Source organism: Phaeoacremonium minimum, assembly GCF_000392275.1.
Source record: "Phaeoacremonium minimum UCRPA7 unplaced genomic scaffold PA7_03_scaffold_464, whole genome shotgun sequence".
NCBI classification, from domain to species: Eukaryota; Fungi; Ascomycota; class Sordariomycetes; order Togniniales; family Togniniaceae; genus Phaeoacremonium; species Phaeoacremonium minimum.
This window is the reverse complement of record NW_006921366.1, coordinates 126,694-145,299: the sequence shown is the minus strand read 5'-3', so window position 1 is coordinate 145,299 and position 18,606 is coordinate 126,694. Positions and strand designations below refer to the sequence as shown.

Sequence of the window (18,606 nt, the reverse complement as noted above, 5' to 3'; positions counted from 1 at the left end):
AACACGAAATAGAATCGAAACGGCCAGCAACAGCAACATCACCGCTGAGCCATTTCCCAAAAAGTGCGAGGTCCATTGTAGCCCATCAATCAGGAAAAATTCCCTGACCATCCATCCATCCCGGCGCATTGAAACAGACATGCACGTTCCCCACGCTGCTCACCGGCTCCCCAGAAAAAAAGACGGTGAGAAAGTCCCCGTCCAACCAGCCATTCGAAACCGTCGAGACTTCTGCCCCTCAAGCCCTCCTGTCCTGCAGCTTGTCCCACAGGACGGACCACGCGTGGGCCGCAGGATCGCGGCATCTAGAGCCTCCGATTCGCTGGTCTTGGCACAGTTGCTTCCGTTACGCGGGGTGGTGGCATAATTGATCCATCCATTGCCCGTCTCCGAGGGAGCGAGCGGGAGGTTTTCTTGTTTCTCTGGTGTGAGGGGCGAGCGAGGTGCCTGCGGCTTGCGGCTTGCGGCCCACGCGGACGGGGACAGCGGCGGGGGAGTGTCAAAGAGAGCTGCTGGATAGCTGGCTGGCTTGCGTGGTGTACCTCGTCAGTGTCATGGCACATTACCCCGTCCTCGTTGCTGTGTCCAGCGTCAACGCCCATCTAGATGTGCGTGTCTTGCTGTTGTCCAGTCCATAAATGTGAATGGGATCTGTAAGCCGTCCATGTCAGCCAGCCAGTCAGTCAGTCAGTCACAAAACGGACCGCCAGCACCGCCCGTCCGTCTCCCGAGTCCATCCGTTCGTTCATCACATATCTGCCGTTCCTTGGCGCCAAACCCACGTATATTGAAATTTCATCCCTCGTCCGTGACAAAATTCTTGGCCCGACAGCCGCTGTGCTGTCAACGGGCGTCATTGCGCGTCCTGCCGATCCGAAAGTGCCAAGACATACATACATACATACATGTCACTCTCGTACGTACATAATCACGGGTGGCTTGGGAGGTGGAAGAGTAGGAAGGCCGAGGTGTCTCAGCCAGGTAGTACTCCTCTGCCAGGGTAGTAAACGTTAATTCATAAGGGGTAAAGATATTCAATACCCAGAGTCGTAATGCTCACCAAGCCCTCAAATATTCCTTTTGTTGCTATAGATCTATCAACTTCTACAAAGGTGGTAATACCTTGTTGAGGTAGTGATACCATTGGCAAACTAGCATTCATTACCCTAGCAAAGGAGTACACAGCAAGTCTGACATGAGATCGCAAGACGAGACAACACAGGGACAAGTAAAGCATAGTATAGTATAGTGATTGTGATCTATTGATTTTTGTCTTTTGATGTTACTAACGACGGAGGCAGGCATGGGAGTATGTTATGTAATGTCTCTTGCCAGCTCGTCGAAAAAAAAGAGGGCTCTCATATCGGTCGATGTGAGGTAGATTAGACGAACAGACAGACAGAACATGATCGGCATCCATCCTCAGCCGAGTCAGAGTTTCTCTGTGTGATTTGAAAGCACTTCTGCTCTTCCAATATGCGGGCAAAGACAGCGCTCCAAAGGCTGCTTGCCGAATGAACTTTTGTATCAGACATTCCCTCCCAGGACCATCCCGCATTGGGGATCGATCAGAATATATATACCTAGGCAAGGTAAGTGGGCTTAGACCGCCTAGCATTGTACATGATTAGAACATGACTTCGGGATGTGTGACTAGGGAAATAGCATCAAGTGGCAGACACATGCTAGTGGTCCTTAGACATGGCCACGTTGACATCAACACCACATCCATTGCATCAATTAGATCTTTCAGTGTGCACCAAGAGTGATAAAACAAATGAAACTCGTATTTGAAAGCCTGCATGTGAGGCCAATCCTGCCAAAAAGGTGAGCCAGAAACCAGAAGCTCCCTAGTAAAACGCCTGTTCCTCATGCTTCAGAGTGCCTACTCCGACTTGTATGAAAATGTGTGCAAGAAGCATGCCGTCTAGTTAGTGCATAGAATCGGCTGCATGATTATATACTGTATTCATTCTTCCTTCTCAATAGCCTGCTTGGCCCGGCATGCGGCCTAATGTGTGCCCGTGACTCTTTAGGGGAACGTGACTGTGACAGAAGATCTTCTTTGTGCCATTTAATTTGATGCTGCATTTCTTGGAAGCATCAATGCTCAACGCCGGGTCATCGTAGCTTTCTAACTGGCAGCATTCGATATTCTTGACCCATCTGTTGTTGATAACGTCGTTGATGCCCACTCGGCGCTTGGGATCGGGGTTGAGCATCTGCAGAAGAACACGGCGAAGGGCGGGTGGTGACACAAAGACATCAAATGCCTCGAAATACGGGTAGTCAGACTCTGTAATGACTTGCTCCTCAGGGTCGGGATGCTTGTTGTTCCACTTGTTCCAACCCTTGACCAAGTCCAGGTATGGCTTGCTGGTCTTGGCGTCGATCACTGCTCGCTCCCAGATGGGGGCGCCGAAGATCAGGTTGATCATGACCACAGCAGCGCTCCAGACATCGAGGGCTCGGGGATCGTATGGCGCTTCCTTGCTGAGAACCTCGGGAGCAATGTAGGGCTCGCTACCACAGATACCAGGTGAGCATAGGCGGATCTCACCCATATTGACACCGCATTGGCCACCTGCTTCCCGCAGGCCGGGGTGGATACCACTGAACACCTCAGATACGCCGAAGTCGGTGATCTTGAGTTTGCTCTCCTTCGTGATGAGAAGATTCTCCAGCTTGATGTCTCGATGGGCAATGCCATTGCTGTGAAGATAGTTCAGTCCCTGGATGAGCTGCTTGAACAGGCAAAGGCGATCCATTTGTCGGTCTTCCTTCTTGAGATATCCTTGCTGGACAAGGCTGAACAGATCACCCTCTCCACAGTACTCCATGACATGGTTCCATCGTCCGTGGTCTGTGCAGAGGCGAATAGTCTCGACAATATTTGGGTGGTGAAGACTCTTGGCGATGCTGTATTCCGACTTCACCTTCTTATCGTACTCGTCCTGTGTCTCTGATGATGACTTGCCACGGAACTCTTTGACAGCATACAGCTCTTCTGGGTTGCCCTTGCGGCTCATCAACTGCACCTTTGACGTGGCTCCTTTGCCGAGATGCTTTCGGTGGCGAGGAATGAACTTGTGCTGATATTCGTACTCATGCTGTAGTTCGGCAATGTCAACAGCATAGTCATCAGGCAGGCTCAGACTCAGACGACGTGCCTTGACTCCAACCCCAGCATCCGCAGCCATGTAGAGAATCTGTCGCTGATGGCCATGTGGGGCGGTCGGGTTCTCTGGGTCGTAGTGGATGTGCATGTTGGTCTTGCTGTAGTCGAAACTGCTAGCCCGTCTCCTCGCAAGCCTGTCTCCAGGTCGCTCCTTCTGCTCTTTCTGGAGTCCATTCTTTGAGCTAACGAAGTTGACGGCCCGAGAACGCAGGCTGAGGCCGGTCGAGGCTCTGTTCTTCTTCTTGATGAAGTCATCGCTGCTCGGCATGGGCAGTTCTGGCTGCTTGTGTGGAGGAGCCATCTCGAGGATAGGGGATCCGGGTGAGGGTGGTGTGTTGGAGCGTGTTGTGGCCGACGATCGGTTCATAGACCATCGCCGGGTAGGTGGCTTGCGATGATCGTTCTCTGCGAGGGTTGTCTCCGAGGCTGCATCGGTCAATCCGAATGGCTGCTGGTTGTTGGACGCGGAGTTGCTGCGCTTGAATATGCTGGACATTGTGCGCTTAAAGCTTGTGGTCGACCCACGGGTGGAGCGTCGCTGTAGGGGACTGGGAGCGGGTTCTTGACCACCTGCGGTGGCCGGTGGGCTGAACTGCTGGTTCGAGGCCGCGTCCGGGGTGCTAGGCGGCGGGGTGGCAGCCGTGTTGAGAATCAGTGGAGGCTTGGGAGTAGTCGCGTTGTCGTGACGTATGGAATTGAAAGCAGCAGCAGCGGCGGCGGCGGCGGCGGAATTATCGGCGGCAATTGGAATCTCGTGATTTTGGATGTTGTGGAAGTCTTGCGACTGCCGGCCGCTCACGGGGGTGACGGGTTCGTTCGGGTTCTCGCTCTCCGACTCATCGCCCTCTTCGAGGATGGGGTCTGACAGTTCGGTGGGATACTGGCGGGGGGAGGAGGACAGGCTAGAGTCGCCGTGGGAGGGAGGTTTCTCTAGAGTAATTATACGAGTTGAGTCGTCTGCTTGCTTATGAAGCCGTGGGTGGCTCAGGTTAAAGAGAGTGAAGATACCTAGAGTCGAGGTTTGAGTAACCGCAGGGGCTAGCACCGCCGAGACCGCCATTGTTGCTGAGTCGGGGCAGGAGGGTGTGCTGGAATTTTAGTGGTGTTTTGCGAGTCACCCCAGTGCTAGGGAGACTAAGACGTCAGGGCCGGCTGGAAGGCGACTGATGACCAACGAACGAGACGCAGAAAACAGGGCCTGCTGATCGGGCACGCCGACCAGTAGCAGCTACCTGCGCACCACTTTGCTCTCTCTCTCGTCTCGGATTGTTGGCCACACAGATACACACCCCGAGGCACCCCTTCCCAGCAGCTGGACTGGCTCTGACGCCGGGCGGCCAAACACCACGTAAAATACACTACCCTACCCTCCAGTGCGCGGACACGACAGCAGCAGCAATGAAGCTGATGGTGGTTCCCGGCTGGTGCAAGTGTGTCCTGCAGTATGCTCGCAGCTCGATTGCGTGCAAAATCAGAGGGGCCAGCAGCAACCACGACGCGGGGTGGGCGGGCTGTGGATTCCTCTTATATGTTTTGGACTCCAGTCGGTTCTTTGAGGGAGGCAGGTAGGCTTAGGTAGGCGGGTCGCGGGTCTGAGACGGTGCAACAGGGGAGAGAGCGATGTTCAGGTGCCAAGGCCTAGAGGTCTCGGTGCAGAGAGATTTGTGTCGCCCTGGCCAGCAGGCGTGGCGCCTTTGATGAGGTACGAAAACGGTGCGAGATCTACACCGAAATGAAGGCCAAGAGCAGGAAGAAATGCGGGAGAGGAGAGGACACGAGAGGAGAAGAGAAGAGAGAGCTGCAATTGACAATTGACTTGACGAGACGCCCGAGGGGCCGGTCCGGCTATAAGGCCATAATAGATTGAGAAGATCTCCGGGTAAGTTGGTCGGTCAAGTCAAGTCAAGGCAAGGCAAGGCAAGGAAGTGAGAGAGGTAAGTTAAGTGGTAGGTAAGTTGGTGAGGGATGTGCGTGCGTGCGTGGTGCGTGGGGAGGAGGATGCAAGAGAGTTATGTAAGTAGGTAAGTATTCTTTTTTCTGTGGGAGAGAGAGAGTTAAAAAAAAGGCAGGAAGGAGGCTGTAAGGGCACATTTAAGACGCAAGCCCAAACATCCAGTTAAAGCAGTTACCAGACCAGAACCAGACCAAGCAAGAAAAGCAGGAGCGAGACGCAACGAATTCGCGCCGGCGGCTTCAGAGTGGGAAATCGGGTGTGTTTATCGTTATTGGGGGCAGGCGCGAAATGGCAAATGGAGATAAAGATAGATACCTCGGATACTGAGGCCCCAACGGCAGCAAGAGAGGTACCGCCTACTATGTACTCTGACACCTACAGCAATAGGTACACTCGAAGAGTTCGACAGTATCTCCTATGCAGTAGGTAGATACCCTCATACCGTACCGGAATGAAAGTCTCGCATCCATCCAACATGCAGCACCCTTCAACCCTGCAGCCTGCAACCTGCAACCTGGGGGAGGAGGAGTGTGGGTATCCAAGCATCCAAGCATCCATCCATCCATCCACCCATCCACTCTCCAGTGCGTGCGTTATCCAGTATCCAGTATCCAGCAAGGAGCAGCCAGGGCCCAAGGCGCCGCCTCCTGCTTGTACACTAGATATCCAGGTAGGAGGAAGTAGGTACTCTGAACCATTTGCTGCACAGTGAAAAATAAAGTGAAGTGTACCCAAGTCGGGTAGGTAAGTAGACTCAAGGACTCAACCTTGAACGAACTGAACAGTCCAGAATACCGTCTTCACCCGGCTCTCTAAGAAGCGAAGTGCAGAGTACAGCAGATCCAGGGTCAAAATGCAGACTGTGAATGGATGGAAATGGATGAACCGTGGAAACGGCAAAAGCTTTCCCAATCCTCCTCCTCTCCTGCTGCTCCTTCTCCCTCTTGTTTCTGCTTCTTCTCTTCTTTCTCGCACTGCCTCTCGTTCTCCTTCACGCCCTCCTTGCACACGCAGTACCTGCCGTATTACAGTGTGGCTAAGATATGGCCCGCAAGACCAAGCGTCGGATACGGTAGCTACAGGACAGGCAATCATTCAATACTGCCTCACCCACCATCCACTTCGCACTACACTACGCTACGCTACGCTACCCAGGTAAGTAGGCAGGTAGGTAGGTACAGCCCACAGTGTGCCCACCGGCTTTTACTCTATCGAGGCTTGACTTGCAGGGACCAAGAAGGCGGGGCGATCGAGGTGGTTGATGCAATGGATGGGGGGGACCATGGGATTAGCGACGTTTGTGCTTGACTGGCTGGGGGCCCTCGCTGCAAGTGCGCAGGCAAGAATACACGTACAGCACACAGTACGGCTCAGTACGGCAATGCTGCTCCAGTTCTCGCTATAACGTTAGCCAGACCAGGGAATGAGCGACCCTGGTGGCGTCTCCTCTCTCTGTCTCTCTTTCGCTGAAAATGCCACCCCCCCTGTCATGCCTGTCTTCTCTGCTCTCTACTATGCAGTAGAGGTGGACTCGGATATTTTCTCGCCTTAGTGAATGGTTTAAGTGAGTGTGCAGGGAGGTCAGCGCTTCTTTCACCCAAAACTGTATCGGGCACACTGTGGTGTCTGAATCAGTTTCGCTCGTTGTCGGGGAAAGTAGCGGCTACATCACGTTTCTGGTGCTTGAGCGAGGCGGTTGCTATTGGCCGATCAAGCCTGTATTAGATCAGACGCATTATTAAAACATGAGGAGCGACAATGGGGGAGGCGTTTTAAGGGGGGACGTGCGAGCAATGGCTGGAAATAAGCCCTTGGACTTTTTCCCATCAAGAATCCAAACTGCCGTATTTCCCAGGGCTGCTTCGAAGGGTAATAAAGCCGTCATTTTTCATCTAGAAACTCTTGTCGCTCATACCCCTCGTCACTAAGGACGCCTCCTCGGGAAAAAACTGTAGACTTCAATGGCACTGACCTGCAGAAGGCTTCTTGATGATTCACTCAGAGCCTGGACAGCAACAAGGTCGCTTTCGTGGCAGAAAAGTCAGATAAGAAACGGTCTGATCTGGGACATATATCATCTCCAGTAATGCCAGCCTGGTGATTGACTGCCCTGGAACCACCTAACTTCCGAGCAGCTTTGTGGCCCCAGGGCGCCTGGAACAAGGCAAACTGTTTCTGCCAAAATGACAATGACTTTATCTGGATCCTTGGCTCCGTCTTGGTTTGTATTTTGGTCGGGAATCCGTCTCCTCGCTCGCTCGCTCGCAGTTCCCACCGACCGGTAATTGCAGTCTCGTCTACCGCATCTTGTTGGGTGCGTTATTTTTGACTCTGGTGTCTCTGCTGGCTGGCATGCAGGGCCAGCAGCCCACTAATACCATCTTCCGTATGGACCATCGCGCCGCTATCAGCAGTATTTCGCGTGGGCTAGGGGACCCGACCTAACTGTGGTAAGGTAAGGTATGATGCCACCGGCGGTTCTTGCGGAGCATATCCACCACCAGAGCCAGGAGCCCCGCTGCATCCTACCGTATCAGAAGGCTCCAGTGTCGCCGTTAATAATAGCGACACACAAGACAAGTCCAACTCCGAGCCTGTCATTGGCCGGTAACGGGAGAGTCGGCTCGCTCCATGCGGTCCTCTCTTCTAGAAAACCGCCCGCAATGAGGCAAGAGTGTCGTGCTTGTTGGAGGCGGGCATTGTAGTGAACGGCCGACCGATTACCGAAGGCGGATCTCGAGGCACACAAAAATGACGACGGAATGAAGAGGATGATTTCAAGGTTGTGTGGTCTCCAGTCCTGTCGAGCGACAGACGCCCGTTTCGGATGGAGAGACAGTGAGACAGTGTAAGATGCACAAAGCACGATCGATTTCGAATGTCTTGTCGTTCTTGTCCTGCATGAACATTTCAGCAGCGGCATCAATCACCGGTTGAAGGGACCTGTTGGTGCCAAGGGCCCTGGCGTAGTTTCCTAGATATTGACCTGCCTGATTGTCATCGTCTCACGGCCCAGCCCAACGCCCAGAGATTTTTACAAGAATATCGTTTTTTCCTGCTGACGAGAATAGCAGAATCGGCTATTTCGCGCACAACAACCATCACGAGCACGACATTCCATCCCCGCGATACAGTACGAGAAATGGAAGACATACACGAGCCCTGGGCGTCAGGCTGCCTGTGGCCGAGTCATCTTAGCATCCACTGGTAAGGCGAAGATCAGTAGTACCTAGGTAATCAATTAGCCATGCCTTGCGCATTCCAATCCCCTCCAGCACCGGCGCGTGGCACATCCAGCAAGTTTCAGCTGCGGTTCTGGGCTGTGAGACGGCGCTGAAGAAGACGCGAAAGGCCGAACCCCCGTTAGAGTGACCTGGGACAGACCTGGACTGTGCTGCGTACCATTGAAGCGCGTAAAGCGGCTTGCATGACAAGTACCGGATACCTCGAATATCTTACCAGATCCAGCTTGGGGCGCACTTACGGATCACAACCAACGTCATCTCTCCAAGAAAGTGGGGTGAACTCCCATCCCTCCACAATGAATCTGGTCTCGTTAGGTTAACTGTTAGCTGCGCTGACAAAATACACGGGGGGAAGGGTGAGAAGGCACGAGACATGCTGTTTGGAGGAGCAACGCAATTGCATCATAGCCTGGCATTGCCATTACCCGTTATCTTTCACGGTCAAGATTTGGCCGAATTGAATTGCATTCCCCGTGCACCGCTCACGGGCCGTTAAGACGTTGCATCCGTGGGTTTGAAGGCCATCATGTTCCAGTCTCCCTCGCATGCGGATGACGTCCCTTTGTTGGCTGGCCAAGGAGATTGTCTTATCCATATTGCACTGGCAAGGCGTGTAGATCAGGTCACTTGTGAGCGTTATTCAGATGCACGACGGAGTCGCTGAGTACTCGCGAAGTGCGGAATTGTCCGAGATTGCACCTGACGGAGAAGACAGCATCTAAACGTATCATTTACCGCCGCCTCGTTTTGCCGCGATGCTTGACCATCACCAGAACTGCGGTGAAGCACGGCTACGCGACTCGGGTGGTCGGCCCCACGCCCTAGAATGAATCGTTAAGCCAGGCTAACCGGCTAGGCGCCGCAGGACGTCGTTCAGAAAACGAGCAATCCGATTTTGTTCAGAATTGACCCTTTGGGTGGGCTCTCGCTCTCAACTGCCTCGGTGACTTGGCATTAAGAGACCCTGTGCTCCACAATCTGCAAGACATCTATCAACCAGGGTAACCAGGGTTCGCTCCAGCGCTCAAGTCGATTGCCATTGGTCCTTGCGTCTTTTACCAGGTAGGTATGCCGAAATGCGAAATGATCGCAGGCATAGACGCAGGCTCATCGAGCTTTTGCGCTTTTCGCACGTTTAACACGGTACATTTGATATTTACTGGAGAAAAGTTGAATGTACTGTTCCTCTTGATATGCCAGGTACTGGTCGCTCAGCATTTGCCAAGTCAATGCGGGTGTCAATCGTAATGACGACACCGCGCCGCACCACCCCCAAGCCGAAGTCCTCCCGACCTGATAGAAATACAACTGCTGACGAGCTGATGATGACCGAGACCGAACGCGATCCAATGTCACTTCATTTACACGCCCACCTCATCTCATAGCGATGCCGTTTGAGACCATCTGATAGATCGCAGTCTCGAGGCCCTTCTATTCAGGAATCTCGCGACTCTTCGAAGGCCAAGCGGCAGTGTCGAAAGCGGAAATCCGGAGATTGGTGCATTGCACGACGGACGGCTCTTCCAGCATCCGATCTTGTTTCACAGGCGCTCCGCAATATTTTCGGCCATCGGTCGATTCGGTCGGCTGGATGTGTCCCCCACGCTCACGGGGCCCGAGATGTGTCCTGAATGGCTCGCTTCCGACGAATGGGTCTCTGCAGGCGTCCCAAAGCAGGCACTTTATGCATGAATAAATACCATACAACTCTTGATGCAATAACAAAACCGTGCAGATTGTAACTCGTGACCCAGGAGCTGCATACCGCGTGGTAGAATCTCTCTCCTGCATTAGCCTGCGAGTAAACGGTGAGGTTTGGTCCACCGAGACCGAGTGTGGTCTAACCGATTGACGCACTTGGCAACCGAGATGTGAACAGTAGCGCTCTCATGGGTCGTGTCGACAGTTAACGTTAGCTGTTGGCTTGACAGAAAAGCTTGTTGCTTCGCGCCTTCCTCAGCACGTATACCTAATCGAGTTGCTCTTGGCTCCTCAGACTGCGAGCCTTCCCAGCAAGGCAGGCCCAGATCAATCCAAAGAGGTAGGAGCGACAGGATCAAGGGCTGGAAAAGGCTGAATGCTTTCTCTTGATTGAGACGGCGTTCCTGCCAGTCTTACCGCCCCCGCAGTCTCTTACGTTCTTGTGTTACCTGCTCCTTCAATGGCAGCCTCTTTGATGAGACTCACTCTTGGGACTCAGCAACACAACTGCTGTATAATTTTTGAGTCTTACTACTTGTCTCTTCCCGCCTCACCTCTCTATTCTCGGAGCTACTTCCAGGGCTTCCTTGCCTCTTGCACCTCGCCGGCCTCAATTTTGGGTCCGTGTCTTTGAAGATACCACCTCCTCCGGACATTGACTGGTTACACGTACTTCAACTTTGCGTTTCGACTGCAGATATCCAAATTCATACTGTGTATCCGGTGAGGGAAGCCGCCGCCCTGACGCTGACGGGGCGCCGGGCGACTCATCTTGAATCTCACTGTGTGAAATACCCTTTGCCTCTGGACTTCAGCGAATGAGACGCTGACGGCTCACCAAATTGAGCCGCAATTACACTGACGGTGGAGTGGCGGTGAGTTGCTCTCGTGGAGAAGCAGCCCTTCTGCAAATTTCCCACCTGCATCTCGCCTCTGGCCAGCCTACATACAGTACAGTGCAGGTGCGGATCATGCTCATTTCTCACCTGCAGTAACTATTGCTGGCTGTCAGGGAGAACAAGCATGAAGAACTTTTTCGACAGTGTGTAACTGTCCACGGCGTAAGCACAGAAACAGGTGCCGTCCCTACGCGTGACCAGCTACCGTTTCCGTCACGGTTCCCGTCCACAGCCAACCCATCACACGCGCAGATTCATATGCAGCCTCTCTCTGGGGGAGAAAGCCCCGATTCTTGTTGCACGGCAGATTTTTTTCGCGGCCGTCTGTCCACGCTTTGTGCAACAAATGAGCGTGCTTCGCTACCCTCATAACCCCGAGAAATGGTCTGAGGTCAAGAGGTTCCATCAAACCGCATGTCGCTTCCAGCCGGGTCAGCCAAGTACGTACGTGTGAATGCTATTCCAAGGGCTGGAAAATGCCTCATACACGGCGGCTCCCCTTTTCGAAACAGCCCTTTGTATTTTCATGCATTCACACCCCAATGTCATCTCAAGATTTGGAGAAATGTAGTTGGCGTAAGTATCGAATACCTCACCACTTTCTCCACGAACTACAGCCAGATCTTTCCCCAGGTCCATCTAAGTTACTCCATCAGACAGGGGAGATAGTTTGACATCCTAAAACGTTGTTGCTTTGCTAGGTAGGTCAAGGTTTGCTGTTTTAACAGACACTCAATTTCTGTTCCATAGCTGTTAGTGATGAAGTCGCGTTTTGACTTTTAAGACGCAGGCGGAACCAGGGGCCGCAAGTCTTCGTTATGTCAAACCAGGAAGCCCATCAACCATGAGCCCAGTACAGCTTTCAAGCTCTCAGCTGTTTTGCAATTTGTTCCTTGTCAAATTGGTCTAAAGTTTTTTCTTCCTGCATACACCTGCAGGCAAGTTTCAGCCCTTGTCGTAGAGTAAACTGAAATGACACTCATGTCTTGCATTCTTGCACTGAAGGAGCCCCGGGCACCACCATTTCTAACCCACTACGGGAGCACGTCCCTTAACTTTCGGTAAACATTCATAGAGGCGTTGCTGCTGTTGTTGTAATTACACGAAAGGAATTTCAGTTCTCTCGATACAGGCCGCTAGTGTTGATGCCGTCGAGGCGCTGAATTCGGCTCCTACATTATTTACTACACATGCGATCGACCGACCGGCCGGTCCAAAGGCTCCTCCTGACTGGTGAATGATGACTGTGACTGCTTTTGGAGGGACACAACGGAACAGATCAAGAGACATGCTGCAAAATCCTGCCATGCTCAACCATTTTCCACATTCATCAATGTCCACGTTTATGCCCCCCGCGTTCTACCCATATCCATCCATGTTCATGTCTCCGACACCACCATCTCCTTCTTCTCCTCCTCCTCCTCCTCCTCCTTAACCCAATTCGGAAGTTCTTTCTACATCAAAATTGGACGGTGAGCCTGGATATGAGATTGTACAGCCTGCCGACAATGGAGCGTCCATGGCAGATCCGCGGGCGTGTTTCCGATCGACACCGCGATGATTACAGATCCAAGCCGGCGATTTGTTTCGTCGTCTCCTGATGCTGTGACGGGGAGATGAGATGTTCGCTCGAAAGCGACAGACCAGGCCACTGGCACCCTGGCTGTTTTTGGCGAAGGGCCTAGGCTGGGCCATCTGCAACACCACACCAAAACCACCCCTCCAATCCGTCTACCGGTATCTCATCTGATGCATCACCTACCTCCATCCGGGCCATCCCTCCGATCCGATCCGGAAATGGCGCAACATCGCCGTCCGTTCGCCATTATCTATCTATCTATCTCTTGGGTCTCGGCATGTAAGCCTCCTACCAAATGATCTGCGATATCTCTGCATATCTCTGCATATCTTCGCCCCCTTCCCCTCCTCAACGCAGCCAGCCAGCCACCCAACCCGGCTCCTGGCGAGAGACTCGGCCCACAAAGCCACACCCAGCTCAGAAAGGAAGCAGTCTGCAGATTTAGAGCAACAGAGCGATAGAAGCTGCACGGAAACCTCGTCCTGCCTTCCATCGGCCTTGGCAGCAAATGGGATGGGGCCCAAGGCCCCCGACAAGACCCGCCCGAGACCCTGATGTCACACGATGCGATAAGATGTGATATGCATGCGATGCAGCGCTCACCCGCTGGGACTCGGCGACACGTGAAGGGGAGGGGGCAGGCGGGTCCCGCCAAACCTCCCCAAATGAGTCTCAATCCAGCTATCGCTAAACGTGAGCACATACACGTGTGTTGCTGTTTCGGCTGCCATTTCCGGGCAGCACAAACACCCCATGTTTGACGACAAACTGCAGGATTACCTCAGTATCATGACCAGAGTCCTTGTTTGGAAGTCCGAGATACTCTCGCGCCAAGGATAGCCCATCTGTAGAGATGATATGCATGTTGAATTGACGAGATGAACACCTAGTTCGAGAAGTCATGTAACGAGCCGCCACGCGAAGGACATGTATTGAATGAGCTATCCCATATCCAAGCCAGGCTGGCTTCGCTTAGGCGATAAAGATCAGGACCCCCGTCAGTGGATGGGCTGGTACGATGATACATCTCTTCGGGATCGGACGGTCGAGGTCAGTGTGTACCGTCTTGTCGTTACGCATCCTCTTGATTATCGCGACCATCTTGTCAAGCTTGATGCTATGCCCCATCCATATATGCCGATGCTCATACCATGGAGACCGCTTCGCACGTGCTAGAGGTTCAGCTTTTAGATCCCTCCTATCTCGTTCTTGGAAAGGAGTTTGGAGTCCTTGTTGACTATGTGGGCCAAACCGGGGAACACAGAACAGAGCAGCATGTTGCAGTGGCTCCCTGTCGGCGGCTTCATCGACTCGAGCACTATCGCAAGGCAGAGCTTCTCGACTGCATCCTTCTGCTTGCCCTTGGGCCCGCTCTTTTCCGCCTTCCGGAGATCCTCCTAGATCTTAGCCCAGGCGTCAACCCACAGCTTCTCCAGCGCTTCGCCATTGCTCCTGGTGATCGGGCACTGGATCACATTGTAGGGCTTGGGCTCGCGGTCGCTGATAGGATGCCCGAGGCATACATCTGTGCTGTCGCGGCTGGGCACCGCCTCTCGGACGACGCTGACCCTCGCGTTGTTGTAGATTCTTAGCTTCTCGTCATACTCGTTGCGCTCTGCGGCATCCTTGGGCATTGCTTGCTTCCGGTGGTTGTGGAGCCACAGTGCATTAGAGTGCCAGCCCTGGAACTTCTCTCCGAGCCTCTTGCCCTTGTCTACGATGCAGAAAGCCGCGTCAAAATTCGCGGCCTAGTCTCCCGGCTTCGTCCCGATGGGTGTACCGCTAAGGCCAAATATCGGCAGCGGCAGGTCCGCCTCGTGCTCGAGTACCATCAGAACTTACACAGGTTCGTGCCTCCACGCTTCACCTGGCGCATCTCGTCGAGAACGATGACACTTGGCGCTCATGGGAAACGCCACCAAGGCGCGACGGTCCTTGTTATCCTGGGGCAGTGGAACATTGCTCGCCCAACGCGTCTAAGTCATTGAGGTACATGCCGAGATGAACGCGTTTGCGAGCTTCGCCGATGGTGTAGTGCGTGCAACAGGGTCCTCGATAATCCTCAGGTCGGTTTCTCCGAGCGTCGTCGTCGGCCCAGATTGTGAGAACACTACACGAGCGACGAGCGGGCGACTTCTTCTTCTCCTTGGCAGTTGGCTTTGTGCCAATGTCGATGATCTCGGGAGGTGGAAGACCATGACCTGACGCTGGCTAGATGCTTGCAGAGCTCGTCGCGCCACTGGCTACGAAGCGCCGGGGGCACGATGAACAGGGCCGGACCCTTGCCGATCCCATCCCGCACGAGTTGGGAGCTCGGGATAGTTCTCTTTGAACAGCCAAAGACGGGATCTCTCGGTGTCTGGTTCGCCCGGGCGATTGGGAGAGGCTCGTTCCATAGTCTTTATCGCCTGAATAGCGTTCTTGTTTTGTGTATAGCTCATTATTTCTGCCCCGGCATCTGTCGCGTGCCTAGCCCAGGCAAGGCAACGGGTGGGCCCTGCCGCCTTATGCTGTGGTCGATTCTGCGTGTTGAGGAGGCTCTGCGTTGGCGCATAGAATATTATAGCAATGACGGGGCAGAGGATGAGGATTGGAATGGTCCGCACTTCGACCAGGCTGGAGAGGAGCGATACTCGATGGATCTAATGGAATGGGCTGGCTATAAGGGCATGTCGCAAGAGAGCGTAGAGGATTTCTTAAAGCGTCACACAGGCGATCTGGTAATACTGGATTAGCTCAGTGGCTTGGTGAGGTGTTGGCCATCTTGCCAAGACGATTAGTTTAGAATTATGCTACATGAAGGCCTATATCAACGACCAAGTCTGAGACGAATATAAAGATCACCAACCCTTAGAGAATTGTGAACCACAAACTCGCCTTCTACTCGTTCTCATCCCACTCGTTGTCATCCCACCCGTTCTCATCTGCCCAGAGAAATTCGACCTCGACGTCGTACCCCGAGAACGCGGGGTCGGTTTTCACTACCGCCTGGATGCTCTCGAGGGTAGGTGCTATAGGCGCTACAAAGTGCAAGCCATCCACACAGCTCACCTCAATAGGAGGATTATAGGGCTCGTATCTCTGTCCACCAAAGTAGATGCCCATGATCTTACCCTCGTAGTCATAAACGAGACTACCAGAATCTCCAGGACTACCGAAGGTCTTTGTGTCATCCAACGCGGCCTTTGGGACAAGGACAAGGACAGTCCTACCTGTCCGGCTCTTTTCCTCGCCATTCCTAGAGGATCTGACGTTCATAGAAGGATGGATCTGATTGAGAACGCCGAAAGTCCTACCCGTTCTCTTGCCAACCTTACACACGACATCCTTCCAGATCGGCTGACGATTTGCTGTAGGGTTGAGACTCTCCTTGAGCTCCTGTAGAGACTGGATGCGCCACGGCGGTACGAGAGATCGGTCGTAGTGGGTGATTTTCGCAAAAGCGTCAAAATCACTATTACATAAGCCCTATTATTCTCTCAATGTTAGATATCATTCATCCTATAGATCTGTAAAACTTGGTATATAACTTACGCTAGACATCTTAGTAAAGGTTTCGAGTCGAGAAGCACTCAGCTCAACCAGTCCCCAGTCCATCAAGAAGCTGAATGACTCTGGACTATGCTTACTACTCACAGCTTGAGCTCCGACACCGGAACTGCAATAAACATTGCCAAGAACAATGTCGAATTTCTCGAGCTTTTCAATCATTGGCTTAGTCTTGATATACTTGGCCTCGTAATAACGCAAGATGTTTTGCTGTCTGGCATTCATACGCGACCCCTTGTAGCGCATTTCTCTCAGTCTGCGTAAGTCCTTGTTTTTCTCCATGTCTGACAGCGAAAGATCTTGTTGCCAGCACCAAAAGTCGTCGAAACTAGGGCAGTTGACAAAAGGCTCAATGTCTTGCCCAGAGGTAGTGAATTCATACGGCGCCTCGTTTTCTGCTACATGTTAGTACCTTACACCGGGCGAGGAAAGCTTGCTGGGTGGGCATACTGGTGAGAACGTGGTGACATGTGAGCGCCATATACTTGATCTTGGAATCTGGGACGTCGATCGAGCTTGCGCTAGCGCGACCACTGACTCGAAGATAACCGCCGAGAGTTCCAACGCCGCTATTACCTGACGGGTTCTCAATGCTAACGCCGATTGAGGGACTGTCGTCAAACGCATCCTCGAAGGTGTACTTGATATCGGCCATGAATTCACTGACCCGCGTGTCGTGGAGGGGGGAGATATCCATACTGAGGACCTCGACAGCGACATCGTAGAGCTGCTCAAACCTGTTGCTATTAATATATAGCCTTGAAAAAGTCGTAGAAAGGAACTAAGGGCCAAAGGGGTGACTTACTGGTATACATAATCAGCAACCTTACAAGCGACATCGAGAGCTTCTCCAACAGTTACATTGGAGTCTGGTAGTACAATGATAGCCACAGTCGGGATATTCTGAGAGTCGTCGAGACCGGGAAACCCAAGGCGGACAACAGCGAGACAGAACCATTTGAAGTCACTGAGAATGTCGATGATAGAATCGCGCATGCTCTTCGTCTCCTTCTTCATAGCCTCTTCCGGATCGTCATTGACAGAGGCGATAGCGGATGTAGGGGTAGAGGGAGAGGCACGTTCGACATTGTCGAAGAGGTCGACGATGGGATGGTCGCTGATCGGCATGGCGCTTCGCCGAGGCTTGCCATCGTAACACGGTCGCGGATCGCCGTGCTAGGGCGAAAAGCTGACGCGAGCGAGGTAATCACCACCTGCCTCGCCAGGAGTTTCAATACGCTTTTGCCTGGGCTCGACTTCGGCCGGCGCAGGCGCGGGCGCAGGGCCAGGCGTACGGGCGTCAGTCGGCGTAGATGCGTCCATCGTAATGGTTCGAATCCAGGAAGCTGGGTCTATACGCAGGGTTACACTCGCCGTCGGCTTCCAGGCGGTGATAGCATAGGTAAGGGTAGCCATGTTTATTAGCGCTGGAGCTGGAGCCAAAAGCGATGATTGTGGCGCAGTGAGCGGAAGCAACAATATTTTTCCGAATCTGCACATGCAGGGTGTGGCAAGTGTGGCGAGTGTTGGTGCCAAGAGATTCAGAGGAAGGGACAAAATTCACAGGCCACCTACCCTAATAAGGTTAGCCTCATTCACCCCTCATAGACCACTCACAAGACATATGAAAGCTAAAGCGACACTATTTCTACATGTATGCTGGTAGCTACTTTGCTTTGTAAAAAGCTATTTCATGTTATCTAGGAGTAGCTTTTGGCATGAACTTCACTTTACTAAGATTAGATCTTAGGCTTTGGTAGGGTGCTTGTAGCTGCCTTTGGCGGCAAACAGACGCGGCCGGCCTTGCCAAACCACCCTGGGTTGCGGCTTGCAAATAATCGGCCGTGGATATTCGGAATCCCGTTTGCTCGTTGCACGACGGCCAGCTATGTCAGCCCAGGAAACGAGGGGCAGCACTTTCTTCACCAACGGCCATTAGGCAAAACCCGCCATCGACGGGATGCATCGGCTCTAGCAGGCCAGATAGACAGGCAGATAGATCTCGCTTGCAACGATGGTGATGGCGATGTGCAGACCAACACGCTACTGTAAGTTGATGGATGTGATCTGATCTGTATCTCAAATCTCTCTGGGTCCCCCGAGAGCCCGTACGTGCACCGGGCCACCCCCGTGGATGAATGCTCGTAGAAAGCAGGGAAGGTCCCCTGTGCCTGTAGATCGGCTAGATATTTCGACATGCGCCGTTGGCGCACCCCCCCATCCATCGATCCGCCCACCTGCCGACCTACCAGCTTGATGCTGGAGCAGCTAGCATCAAGGAGTCGAGGGCTCGGCTGGCATCCGCTTCGCGGAGACGACGTGCTTGGCCCAGCCAAGATGCTCACTATGGAGAGACATGGCCGGCCACTCCAGCTTTACAAAGACCTCGAAGCCTCTAGGGTCTTGTCACAGCATGGCAGAACTTGGCACAGTCCAACTCCGGCGTAGACGGTAAGCAGGTAGGCAGGTAGGTCAGGCCGATACTGTGAAAGTGCATGACT

The 18,606-nt window shown here is 53.1% G+C and overlaps 3 protein-coding genes across 3 annotated transcripts; all 3 read right to left on the bottom strand.

Annotated features, from left to right (window-relative positions):
- Positions 1 to 1,982: 1,982 nt before the first annotated feature.
- Positions 1,983 to 4,238, bottom strand: UCRPA7_6321 (putative hal protein kinase protein; the record flags this gene model as incomplete). The annotated part of the gene is made up of 1 exon (XM_007918859.1): positions 1,983 to 4,238. One exon carries the CDS (start codon positions 4,236 to 4,238, stop codon positions 1,983 to 1,985), a length of 2,256 nt encoding a protein of 751 aa, XP_007917050.1.
- Positions 4,239 to 13,953: 9,715 nt separating this feature from the next.
- UCRPA7_6320 (hypothetical protein) lies at positions 13,954 to 14,190 on the bottom strand (the record flags this gene model as incomplete). The annotated part of the gene is made up of 1 exon (XM_007918858.1): positions 13,954 to 14,190. One exon carries the CDS (start codon positions 14,188 to 14,190, stop codon positions 13,954 to 13,956), a length of 237 nt encoding a protein of 78 aa, XP_007917049.1.
- Positions 14,191 to 15,436: 1,246 nt separating this feature from the next.
- UCRPA7_6319 (hypothetical protein) lies at positions 15,437 to 17,233 on the bottom strand (the record flags this gene model as incomplete). Its single annotated transcript, XM_007918857.1, has 4 exons — positions 15,437 to 16,024; positions 16,193 to 16,500; positions 16,556 to 16,848; positions 16,911 to 17,233. The coding sequence occupies 4 exons, from the start codon at positions 17,231 to 17,233 to the stop codon at positions 15,437 to 15,439; spliced, it is 1,512 nt and encodes a 503-aa protein (XP_007917048.1).
- Between the last annotated feature and the right edge of the window lie 1,373 nt (positions 17,234 to 18,606).